At 37.5% G+C, this 12,424-nt stretch overlaps 1 protein-coding gene across 1 annotated transcript in view; it reads left to right on the top strand.

The window, feature by feature from the left end:
• Window positions 1-883: 883 nt before the first annotated feature.
• KLHL7 (kelch like family member 7) overlaps window positions 884-12,424 on the top strand; it is a 19,778-nt gene continuing 8,237 nt past the window's right edge. Inside the window, exons 1-6 of the mRNA XM_005421755.2 lie at window positions 884-983; window positions 1,960-2,053; window positions 3,238-3,362; window positions 5,119-5,294; window positions 7,904-8,078; window positions 9,246-9,388. Coding sequence (XP_005421812.1) covers window positions 905-983; window positions 1,960-2,053; window positions 3,238-3,362; window positions 5,119-5,294; window positions 7,904-8,078; window positions 9,246-9,388 — 792 coding nt within the window. The 5' untranslated portion in view covers window positions 884-904. The remainder of the gene's footprint in view (window positions 984-1,959; window positions 2,054-3,237; window positions 3,363-5,118; window positions 5,295-7,903; window positions 8,079-9,245; window positions 9,389-12,424) is intronic.

Below are 12,424 nucleotides of genomic sequence, written 5' to 3'. Positions count from 1 at the left end.
GGCTGGCCTTGGGATGGGTGCATGTAGATGTTTTTGAGAGCAGTTCCATGAACTTAAGGTAATAGTCCAAAATTATTTCCTGTTTTTTGAGGAAGCAGTGCTGCTCAGTTTTTCTTTTTTAGTAGATAGTTATAATTAACTGTAGTATGATATACATTTATTTCACTCAATATGTTCTTAGAAGAGATAGCATTTCAGAATCTGTTAAAATTATGTGTTTTTACCCCAGTCCCCCCAACAGCTTTTATAAGTTCTGTTGCTTTCCATTCTCTTTCTAGAGCATGACAGGTCACATGTAGGGGAGAAACTAGCTGCCTACATACAAACAGCAAACAAATGAGAAACAAATTAGGTTTTGTTTGCTCATGAGGTATGACCAGTCAAACCCTTCCACAGAAATGGTATTTTTTGATAAATTTTCTTAAAAATGCTCCATTGAGTGCTTTAAACTCATTCATCACTTTGACTCCTGTTGGAAATAGGATGGCAGTCTTCAGATATGAGGTTCTTGTGAATTGTTTTAAAAATCAGCAGCAGAGTAGAGGGGGAGCCATTGGTAGATGAAAGCAGTGCAATATAAATGCAGCCCCTACTAGATGCTGCAGAGCTACATTATTGTAGGCTGATGTAAAAGCTACAGGAAATACTTTGATCAGAGTTCATGTTATTTGTGACCATCCTGTACAAATTCATGGGTAAACTCATGTTTGCTAGTTCTCCAGGTTACTGAACTTTGACTTCCAGAAAATCTTTTTATCACATAATGCTCTTGAGTTGTGTGTTACAAAATGTAATGAATTTCCATAAGCTGTTTTTAAAGAAATATTGTTGAAATATTTTCAAAAATGCTGATTTTTGTCCTTTTTTCCCTCTGATTCAGAAAACTCTTTGTGATGTCATTCTTATGGTTCAAGAAAGAAAGATTCCGGCTCACCGTGTTGTGCTTGCTTCAGCCAGTCATTTTTTTAACTTGATGTTTACTAGTAAGTCTTTTGAAAATTGATTCATTTTAAACTTTCATGATGATATCCTGATATATTTGTGTCTGTCAACCTGTTTATCTTATGGAAGTAATTAATTTGAGGGATAAGTGTAAGTGAAGGTATCTCATTTTGTCTCCTTACATTCATCTCTGTTCACCCCTCCCCTCATTTTTCCTTTAACTCTTGTGATCAAGTGAAGTGTTACTTTATATATAAGCTCTCAATTAATAACTGGGGCCTATACACTGTATTAGTTTATCTCCCTTCCTTAACCTGAAAATTGGGATTTTTTTTTGTCCCATTACAGAATTTGTCTGCCATCAGGCATTTCTGCATATAAATTGGGCTATCAGAGCTTAGAGACATGGTTTAATGGCTGGAGTGGATGATCTTAGAGATCTTTTCCAACCTTAATGTGATTAACTCAGTGATTCTGTAATTATTTCATTTATGCTCTCTTTAAAACTTCAGTCATGTAGTATCTTATCTTTTCTATGCTTTACCCATGAATTGTAAAATTATTGGAAGATTCAATTTGAGCGGATGTAAAATAACCATTCATTCCAGTGGTCAGTGAATGGAACGGCCCATCTGTGGGCAAACCTAGTGTTGTGTCTGGATGTGGGAGCTCGGAGCTGTCTCCGTTGTTATCAGCTTGAATGTGGAAATGGCTTTCGACAGTGGTAATGCTAACATGGCAGTCTGGCTGCAGTCAACAACATCTAGGACTTTTTCTACTTAACACAGTTTATCATAATTTAGATAATACAAGGATGTACTCACACCAGTTATCTTGTTTGTTCCACTGCCTCCTTTCCTGACTTGCATTAGCAATCCTGGGAAAACAGCAATCAACTCTGAGCAGTTTTTGGGAGGTTACCACTTTGTATAATTGCTTTATTTTCTACTGTTTGCAAAACATAAAATAACTAGAGTGACTTCTTGATTAAAAGTTTGTCTTTTAATCTGTTTGCAGCAAATATGATTGAATCAAAGTCCTTTGAAGTGGAGCTAAAAGATGCAGAGCCTGACATTATTGAACAGCTCGTGGAGTTTGCTTATACTGCAAGGTAGTTTTGTTATTTCAAGCTTATGCTTTTCTAGGAAGCCTGCCAATTTTAAATGATAAAAACTTGATATAATGTTTTTGTGATTCATCAGTTTTGTTACCATTGAAATTCTTTCCTTTGTTTAAAGCCTGATGTGACTAGACCTTCTATCCTTCTTCCCTTTTCCTTTTTCTTTAACCAGTAGGAAGCCCTACAGACTAAAGGAAACAGTATTTGTCTCCAGAAAGCAATTCAAAGCACTTCAAGCTTTTGACTTCAGTGTTGGAGTCAAATGATGTTTCCCATGGTTCTGTAATTCAGGTCCTCATTGATGTCAGCAGGGTCTCTCTTTGTGGCCCTAATAGCTATGGCACAGAACCATTTCCTGGAAGTTATACCTTCATCTCAAAACAGGCAGGGTGGATAACTCCTCCTTGTCTCAGCTTGTCCATGGATTTGGGGGTTTTTGTGGGTCTTTTTTCTCTTCCAACCCCTCCCCCCACCCAAACAGAGCTCTTGCAGATGGCTAGGATTGTAAACACTACTTAATCAGCTTTAATCCAACCTATGGATGGCAGGCCTTTCATCTAATGGGGGTAACTCTCATCAGGGAGGCTTTCTCCTTTCTTTTGAGAGCAATCTTCTTGTAATAGGCCATCAGTGGTAAGAGACAGTCTGTGTCAACAGCCCACCCCAGCCACGTGGTTGCCTGCCCTGATAGCCAAGCCCTAGATGGACTGTGGCTTCCATAAGTTCTCATGAAGCACTGCCAAACTGGTTGTTCTGCTTATGCACTTTAGGCAAATCAGACACACCAGTCCTGACAGAGTTTAAACAGATTTTGCTGATACCTGTTTGGAAGTTGAAAATGGTCATTAAAATGGTTCTGGGTTTGGGTGGGTTTTTTACCTTTTGTGAAAGTGGTTAATCACACAATTCATAGCAATAGTATAGGACTGCAGAGGACCTGTGTTAAAGGCTTATTCTTCAGATCCAAGGACTTGTTATTCTCTGCCCTGCCTGGGTGAAGTAGAGCAAACAAAAGCAAGATGATGAAGGATGTGTCCTGAGACTGTATGTGAAAGATTCTTGGGTAAATAGGGAAATAATTTTGCCATTTATGTGAATTTGTGTAAGTTTCTTCTTTTTATTGCCGCAACTTAGGTCATTTCAGTGGTGATAGTTTTACATCTTCTGTTTTGCAGAATCTCAGTTAACAGCAATAATGTCCAGTCTTTATTAGATGCAGCAAACCAGTATCAGATTGAACCTGTGAAAAAAATGTGTGTGGACTTTTTAAAAGAACAAGTTGATGCTTCCAATTGTCTTGGTAAGAAAGATAGACTTAAATTTGCTGTTTATTTTTTAACTTTGCTGTATTGTCTGTCTGTGGATGGCCATAACATTTAGCTAAATCCAGGCATGTAAAAATAATTTTTCTCTGAATGTGAGCTGTTGCCCTTTGCCACGGGGTCTGCTGACTGTGCAAGGTCTCATCCAGCTTGGCAGGATGCTAGGGCTTCTTGTTTGTTAGAGAACTGTATGTGTTTAGTGAGGTGGAGCTTTCAGTTGTCACCGTACTTGCAAACAGAATTTTACATATTTGTAACTTCTCCAAAACTAGCATATCTTTTACAAGTATAAACAGAGGAAGTTTAGGCTACTTTTGGTTTTATTCACTTTTTATTTTGACTGAAAACAATGAATGTTATCTGGACAGGTTTGATATCATGTTCTGTAGCTCTAATGTGGACTAGGTGTTGCAGAAAAGGCAAACAAGTAGAACTAAATACTTTTTCATGTTTAAGATTTGTATAATTTTATATATAACTATATATAACTTAATATAATCAGAAATTTAAGAGAAACTATTTTTAGTGGGGTTGTTTTTTGTCATTGTTAGGTACTCTCCTAGTAAGATCTCAGTCATATTACAGATGTTTATAGCAGCAATAGAAATGTTTTGCAGAGTGTATCTGAATTACAGTGACTCAGCTGACACTTCAGTGCAGCGCAGCTGTGGCTCTGAAACAGCTGCTGGAAGAAAGGAAAATACTACTTAGGTTTGCTTTGAGGCATATTTCTGCCCTGTGGCTTCTGTTAGGTGAAAAATTAATTATGGTCTCTAACACTTGCATACTTGGTTGCTAATTTATTGCAAAAAGATTGAAATAATTTTTCCTTATGGCATTGTTTTTAAATTGAAACATGTTTTGTGCAGACTCATAAGCAAGTATACAGTTCATTTTTAAAAAAAAGTATTTGAAAGAAACCATGCTCAATTCGAATCTTGAAATTTTGTCATATAGGTGGATTTTATCCTTCTAGTTTGCATTTTAGTACTCTGAGCAGCTCAGACTAATTGCAACCCATATATTAGTGAGTTGCTTCTACCCCACTTGCCATTTCCTCTGTGAGAAGGAAGACCTGTGGCATGACGAGAAGTTGCTGCTGAAAAGCTCTGTGCTTACCCGGTTTTTAATGGCAAAATTGGCAGTGGTGCTTCTCAGCTGCTATTGCTGTTTATACCTTTATGCCAACCTTCTGTCCTTCCAGCAACATCAATTTGACTTTGTGTTGGTCTGCAGCTGACTGTGCTACATGTACAGAAAAATCCCAGTTCACCATGACTCTTGAAGGAAACTGGGCTTGGTTGGTGACTGATGGAGCAGCTCAGGAGAGGTTGTAAAACATGGATCCAGTTTCTCAAGCTGTTCTGGTTAGACGTGGTTCGAGTGGCTTGGCTCAGACTTGGTTAAGGTGCTTTTGTCTGCTTTGTAATTGGGAAAGAAACAGTGAGGAAATAGTGCTGGAGAGACAGTTAATACAGCAGGTGTTGCAGGTCTGACTCTCCAGTCAGTTAGTAGGGATAGGGATCAGCAGCTTGCCCCTGTCTTAGTTTGCCTTGAATTGCAGATGAGTTATGATAGCATGTGTTTTAATGGGGGTAAAAAAGGCATGGTAATAAATATTAGACTGGAATTGTAAGTATCACTGAAATTACAGTAATTGTATTCTATTTTCATATATTAAAGGTAATTACAGTTCAAGTTTAAAAGGGATTTTTTCTTAATTTTCCTTCATAGGCATAAGTGTGCTAGCAGAATGCCTAGACTGCCCAGAGCTGAAAGCCACTGCAGATGACTTCATCCATCAGCATTTCACTGAGGTTTACAAGACAGATGAGTTTCTTCAGCTTGATGTTAAGCGTGTGACACATCTCCTGAACCAAGATACATTGACAGTGAGGGCAGAAGACCAGGTGAGGTCCCTGTTTCATTGCAGCTAAAAGCATTGAACTTAACTATCTTTTTTTAATCAAGAACTGGCTCCAGGTATTCAAGTATTTCACTTACTGATGTTCCTAGAGGATATGATGCATGTAGTGCTTCCTAAATTGTGGAGTAAAAGGTGCATCCTAACTTGGTCAAAACCAAATATTAATAAATATTCACATTTCAAATGTAGTTTAGAGTTGTGTTGTTTCAGCAAAGTTTGAAGAAAGAAGTCAGAGAGGGAATAAACAGTTCCCTTTGTCAAGACAGCTAGAGGGCTTCTGATTCAATAGTACATAAGCTAAATTATTTGGTTTGTAGTGGTTGCTTCTAGATTTGGATTTATGTGCTTTTGGTGAAAGTGGACCACTTCAAAGTGGTGAGCAAACTGCACCTTAATGGATGTACATTTCTATCTGCGTATGGCCTAGACTGTTCCAGAGAGGAGTTTTGTGATGCAAGCATATATACATATATACATATATATATATATGTACACAAGCCTGGGGAAATGAGGGACTTGCAAGTTAGATGAGTAAAACACTGAAAGCTACATGCGTTAGCAGTGGTGGATTGCTGGAAGACCCTTATTTAGGGACTGGACATAAAGTTTAGGTGGCTGAAAGGAACTTGGAGTTCGCTCAATTAAAATTTGTAACCTGTAGTAAAATCACATCCGGAGCCATTCCATTTGGAATGCTTGATTCAGCTTGGAGCACAGACCTGAATGATTGTTTTCCAGCTTGTTCTTCCTACTGCAGGAAAAGAGGAGGCATATAGGTGTCTACACTGCAGCCCAGAGAGGTGGTTGTAGGCTGTTGTAGCAGTTGAGTGGTACTTGTATCTTCTTAGTCAAAGCTGTTGAAAACAAACTGAAATCTTACCTTTGTAGCTCTGCTGTTCAGGTGCTTGAATTAGGTAATTTAAGTTTGTGTGGGTATGGCATCGTGAGTTGACTCATACCTGTGAAGTGCAGCAGACGGATGTTATAGCTGAAATGGTATATCCTCTTGGAAATTGATACTCTGCTGACTTCTGCTGAAGTTTCCATTGACACTGACCTCCAACAGGCAAAAGAAGTGATTTGAAGCATTAAGGTTTAGTTATCTGTCTTACTGTATGGTGATGTAACTTATGAGAATAAGAATTAGTAAGAGTGGGGGATAATATCAGGTGGTTAAATATGGTAGTTGGCTTGTTACAGGTATAAATATGAGTAGTGTCACAGTTCAGCATTCTTGCTGAGTGCTGGGAAAAGTTCAGATCATGGGGTAGCATTCTCAGAGCTGGAATTTTGTTTGGCTTGCAGCCAAAATGGCACTTACGATTTACATTCTTGAAGTTCTATTTGTCACAAGTATATATTGTTACATATTCAGCATAGCATCATTAAAATTCCTTTAGGAGACTGGTAGTGTGCAGTAGGAAACTACAAAAGATTGACAGTTGCACTACAGCAATCATTTCTCAGAAGTACTGCTAAGAAGTTGACATTTTTCTCTAATTTTTCTTTTGGTGTGGAGCATATTTACATTTAACAAAAAGAGAAGGTAGCATTAAGTACTGTCTGTCCTACACAATGTTCCTGCTCAAGTCATTCTGTTGAATTTCCTTAGCTGATGGAATTGAGCCTTTGATTGTTTTCTTTGCTCTCCCACATTGCCTGGTAATTTTGCAGAGTTACAGCTGGGCCTGGTATAGCAGTCCTGAATAATTCTTCCATGCAGTGTCTTTCCATGTCATATCTCAGTCACCCAGCACTAATCACTGTGACCAGTTTCAGCTACAGGTGTAGGCACTGCCTGTGCTATTGCTTACAGTCAGGTTGTCCTGCCACTTTAGAGTCACTGTGTCTGAGAGCAGCATGGAAGTATCAGAATATACATGTAATCCTGGATTTTTTTTTTTTTCATTTCTTCCTGACCCAGTGTCCAATTATAAATAGAGCAGATTTCTTGATTATCTTCCCTGTTCTACCTTATCTGACCTCTAAGAATACCCATTATCTTTTCCTGTGAGGAGGAGAAAAAGAGGAGATGCTCTGGTAAATTTACAGTAGTTCGCAGATAAAAACTTTAAGTGGTCCCCTAAGACACACCAATAGCAATGTATTTGGATACCCAACAGGATGATTTATTCAGAGAACCAGTTTATCACCTCAGGAGACTATATCAAGTAGAAGTTATTTCATTTCTGTGAAAGCATTACTGATGTTATGGCACAGAACTTGAGTAGTATTAGATTTAACCTGGTACAGGAATTACCCACATAAATGTGAATTGCAGATTCATGTTTTCCATTTGGAGGGAAAATGTTAAACAGCAGAAGTAGTAGGCTTTTGAAGTTTGTAGATGAGATTTATTCAGTGATCGTGCATTTGTTTTACTTGTCTGAGCATTGTCTTTTTTGGGCTTGGTTGACTTTTGTTGTAGGGGTTTTTTTTGAAAGACGGCAATTGGATCCCCACATAATGAAATGCTAATATAGGTTAACCTCCAGCAGGCATTAGAATCAATTCATAGCACTAAGGTTCTGTTACTTGTCATGCTGTGTGGTGATAAACCTTATCCCTTTCTCTCCTTGTCTCTTGTTCAAGGTTTATGATGCAGCAGTCAGATGGCTGAAGTATGACGAGCCAAATCGCCAGCCCTACATGGTTGATATTCTTGCTAAAGTCCGATTTCCTCTAATATCAAAGAACTTCTTAAGTAAAACAGTTCAGGCTGAACCACTTATTCAGGATAACCCAGAATGCCTTAAAATGGTGATCAGTAAGTTGACCTCTAGCTGAAATCTTTATGATGCTCTATATAATTTTAAAAATGCTTTGAGAAATTTTGAAAATTGTTTGCTTTAAAATGCTCTAACACTTTCACATTAAATCCATCTGTGTTCCCTCTAGGATGCTATGTTTAGTTGAAGTTGGAATAGCAGATTACTATGTAAATAAAACTCCTCTTATGTAACAGTGTGACTTTCATTTGTTTTCTCCTAGCAAATGGCATGAACTCCATGAGAAGTAATGGAATGGAGGTTTTGTCAATGACTCCTTAGGGTAACTGAAAGTTAGCCTGCCTTTGTGACAGGCTTGTAACTTCAATATTGTTCATGTTTGTGTGTGCATTAATAAAACAAATATGTCAACATTTTGAATATTTTAAAACTTTCCTAAGCAAATTATAACTTTAGGTGTATGTTTTACTGTTTTTATCTATTATATACTGACCATTGATTCTACAATGATTGATCCTACATTTGCATTCTCGGGGTGCAGATGAAATAGGAAACAAGCTTCTCTTTTGTTTTTAGACACCATTTGTAAAATTTTATCATGTAAGAAAGAAAAGCAATTTCAGTAGCTGTTAGCCAGTTGGCTTCAATTTAGTGTAGACGTAAAAATCAGTACACAACTGTTTTCCTTCAGACTCAATGAACACGATTCAGATTAACCTATATGTTGGTAAGTATCTGCTGATATTTGACATCAGAGTCATACTTCTTGTGTGACACCAAGTTGGGTACATCGTATAGAAAATAAGGATTTTTGTCTTCTGGTTTTAGTGGCTTGTAATGTTGCCGGTGTTTTTGCACTCTTAGGAATGCTTTCTTTTGACTGTTTCAATGCAATAATCTTAATTGCTTGTTAATATTGGATAAATGAGCTGATCAATCCATTGGTACATAACATGAGTCTGTATCTGTCCTGTTTTCACATGGAGCAGCCAGTTTGGAATAGGGTGTAAATCTGGATATATGCTCCCACCCTCACATGCTGCCGTGCATTCTTCCATTTTGAATCAAAGCTGTATAGGTGTAAAGTAGAAACTTGGTTTTCCTCTTTTCCTTCCCTTCCATCTCTCCCCCATGCCTGCCTCTGAAAGCTCCCTATCCATGTGTGAGCTGCACTGGCTCTGCAGCTGTTGCTGTCTTCCTTGCAGGTGGGATGCGGTACCACCTCCTTTCCCCAGAAGACAGAGAAGAGTTGGTGGAAGGCACGCGGCCGAGAAGAAAAAAGCACGATTATCGCATTGCTTTGTTTGGAGGCTCTCAGCCCCAGTCCTGCAGATATTTTAACCCCAAGGTAATCGTTACCTCAGAATGCATTAAGATTCACTGCTTGTAATCTTACCTGTTTTCTTTGCTGGTGATATTAACTAAAACATAACGATCTATGAAATGGTCTTAGGAAGGAAGTATTCCCTCCCTCCTGGGTATACAATTGGAAGAATATGGTTAATTAAGTATTTTTAAGTCTGTGTACCTAGATGTAATACTTTGTTTTGAATAGAATGATTGTGTTTGTTTCTTAGCAATATTAGATATGGAGAGCTGATCAATCTGTCCGAGTTGAGCATTGATTGGTATGTGCATTTCTCAGCTGCAGATAAACAAAAGGTCATTAAAACATCATGCAGTTGGTTAGGAATATATGAAAGTCTGTATGCATGTGCATGCATTTAGGTGTTTAGAGATTACTCAAAGCAGGTTTTTTAACACATATTAATTTACTGGCTTGTATGTTAGTGTAGAATCCAGTTTTTATTGGGGGTTTTTAGTGCATTTATTATAACTATGCAGCCACTTCTAAGTCCCAATGGTTCACAGTTTTGTTTGTTCTTAAGAGTATATAAGGAGAAGAATGGAGAGCCAAGTATTGCATAAGTGGAAGAGAGTGATTTTTTACAACAAAAAAGCTTAGAGATGATAAATTTAGAGCAAGCAAGTTCTGCCTGAAATTTGTTCCCATGTTTCTTGAATAAAATCAAGTCACAGGAATGGTGTACATTTCAGCTATGCAGATTAAAGGGTCTAAAAACATCAACTGCATGCAGAAGGATTACCCATACCCTATTTTACCAGGCAAGCACATACAGTAATACAGAACAAATTTGCCACATAAACATCAGGGCTGTCTTAAGTTATAAGATACCATGCATGTAGTAATATTTTGTTGAAGAAATTCTGGTTCTAACAGTATATTAAATGCTTGTTAAAATTTCAAGCAGTTTTGTGTGCTGTGTGAACTTCACAGTCAATGTGAGCCCTATCAAATCTAGTTTTGAATGAACGAGCCTTTGGGATGTGTTTTGAACTTTTCTTTCACATTCCTTTTGTAAGATAAAATTCAAGCCACCTTCTCTGAGTACCACTCAAGTCTGGGGGTAAAATACCCAAACCCACCAGCTTTGCTGACTTAGCTTGAGACACACTTAATATGTATTCCTATTGGGAATTCAAAATTCTTAACTAATGACTGCCTTTTTCCTTTATACACATACTCAAGATAAGCAGCACTTCAGCTGGGGGTAAGGAGGTGAGGGGTACAGGGCAGATAATTCTCTCCTTTCTAAAATCTAAGTTTGGGAAGCCTTTGATCAGGGCATTTGTAACTTTTCAAGCAGTTGCATGGTTTTGGCAAAGAAATCTGTAGGTAAAAAGTAGTGTCTGTGAAAGTCTACATAAAGCATAGGATAAAAGAGCTTTACATTTCATAGGCTGCTTGTCCAGGTATAACACCAAAAAATAACTGAATTTGGAAGAAATTTTGAAGATTTGCCTCTTAATCAAAACTTATGGCCTTGCATGTGCGTGAAGGAGTGGGGGAAGAATGGGGTAGGGAAGGAAAATCTTAAAAGTGGGTAATTGGAGGTCTTTATTCTAACAAGCATGTGTTCCTTCAATGTTTTCCTAGTGCTTATATGCTTCCTTGGGTACTCTTAGCTAGCCTGTCATGTCAGCTTTTACTTAATTTCCAACTCTTGAGCTATTTAAAGGTCCTTTTCTGGATGTTTTGCTTGAGTATTTGATTTTAATCTTTAAACTCTGACAATAGTTTATCAAATGCAACAAACCAAGGATCCAGAACTGCTGCTGAATTACCATTTAACTCACTTTAATTGGTCTCATCAAAAGATGATGGGAGGGTCACAGAACAAAGAATTAACCTTGTTTATGTACTTTTGCAAGGTTGGGTCCTTGGGAAAAATTGGAATTTTCTTGTCTGTTGAACTGATTGAATAGTGACCTAGTTCCCTCACTTCTGATATTAATCAAAACCAGAAATTTAATAAAATTGTTACATGTCGCATAAACAATTCAAAACAGAAGTTATATTTTTCCTGAAAATATTTTCTTGGTTGCATATGAGTTTCCATAGCTGTTATATGGTAAAACTAGTGCAAAAATTTTAATTTTCACTGATTCCTTTGCACACAAAATTAGTCTCTAATGCTGATAGTCATTTCCTTGTTATTGGAAGGGTTCTTTAAATAAGACTGGATTGGATTCTGTGTTTTATTTGTTGAGAATGTTAGCAGTATTATTTTAAGACTATATTTGCTCTCTTTGTTGCACTGTGACTGGTATTTCTATTGATGCATGTTCTTCATCAAGAAAGCAAAATGATGCAACGGGATAGATGCAGATGGGCATAACACTTGTGGAGCAGTCTGGCACTAATTTCAGTAGACATACATGATTTCAGAATACTACTAGAAATCCTAGATGTTCTATTAACAGTTGTGGGAAGCATTTTCTTGTTGAATTTTTCACAGAATTTTAAAAAAAATCTCTAAGTTGGGAATAAAATACTTGTTGTTTTGTTTTATGAATTCTCAGTACAGAGTTTATGTATGATTGAGATTTTGTGTCAGCAATATGCTTATTCTTTTGAAATTACTATATCTAGTGGCCAGAAATGGTTGGAAGTTTTAAATTCTCATCAGTGCAAAATTCAACAATGGCAAATAAAAAGTAACAGATGCCTGGCAATGCTATTTCTTGATGATCAAGGGAACCAGCATACCTTTTATGAGGAGATAGAGGTGTAGTCAGTAAGCTGTTAGTGGGGAGGTTGTCCACAGTGGAGCTGTCTGCTGGTGTTTATTACAAACTTGGAAGAGGAATCAATTGAAAATGAGGAAAAGCCTTAAACAAAAAAGGGTACTTTTTCACAGGGCCTGTAATTGTGTGTGCCATTCTTGTTACAGGGTCTTGAGGCTCTCAGGAGTTCAGGTAGTTTTAATAAGTGATTCAATAAATTGATGAAAAAGGTATAGCTTTTGGCTCTGGTGTCCTGCATTGCAACTTGATGAAAACAGAGATCAGCAGGGAAAGA

This window comes from Geospiza fortis, unplaced genomic scaffold (genome assembly GCF_000277835.1).
Source record: "Geospiza fortis unplaced genomic scaffold, GeoFor_1.0 scaffold95, whole genome shotgun sequence".
NCBI lineage: Eukaryota > Metazoa > Chordata > Aves > Passeriformes > Thraupidae > Geospiza > Geospiza fortis.
This window is presented reverse-complemented; position numbering and strand designations above follow the sequence as displayed.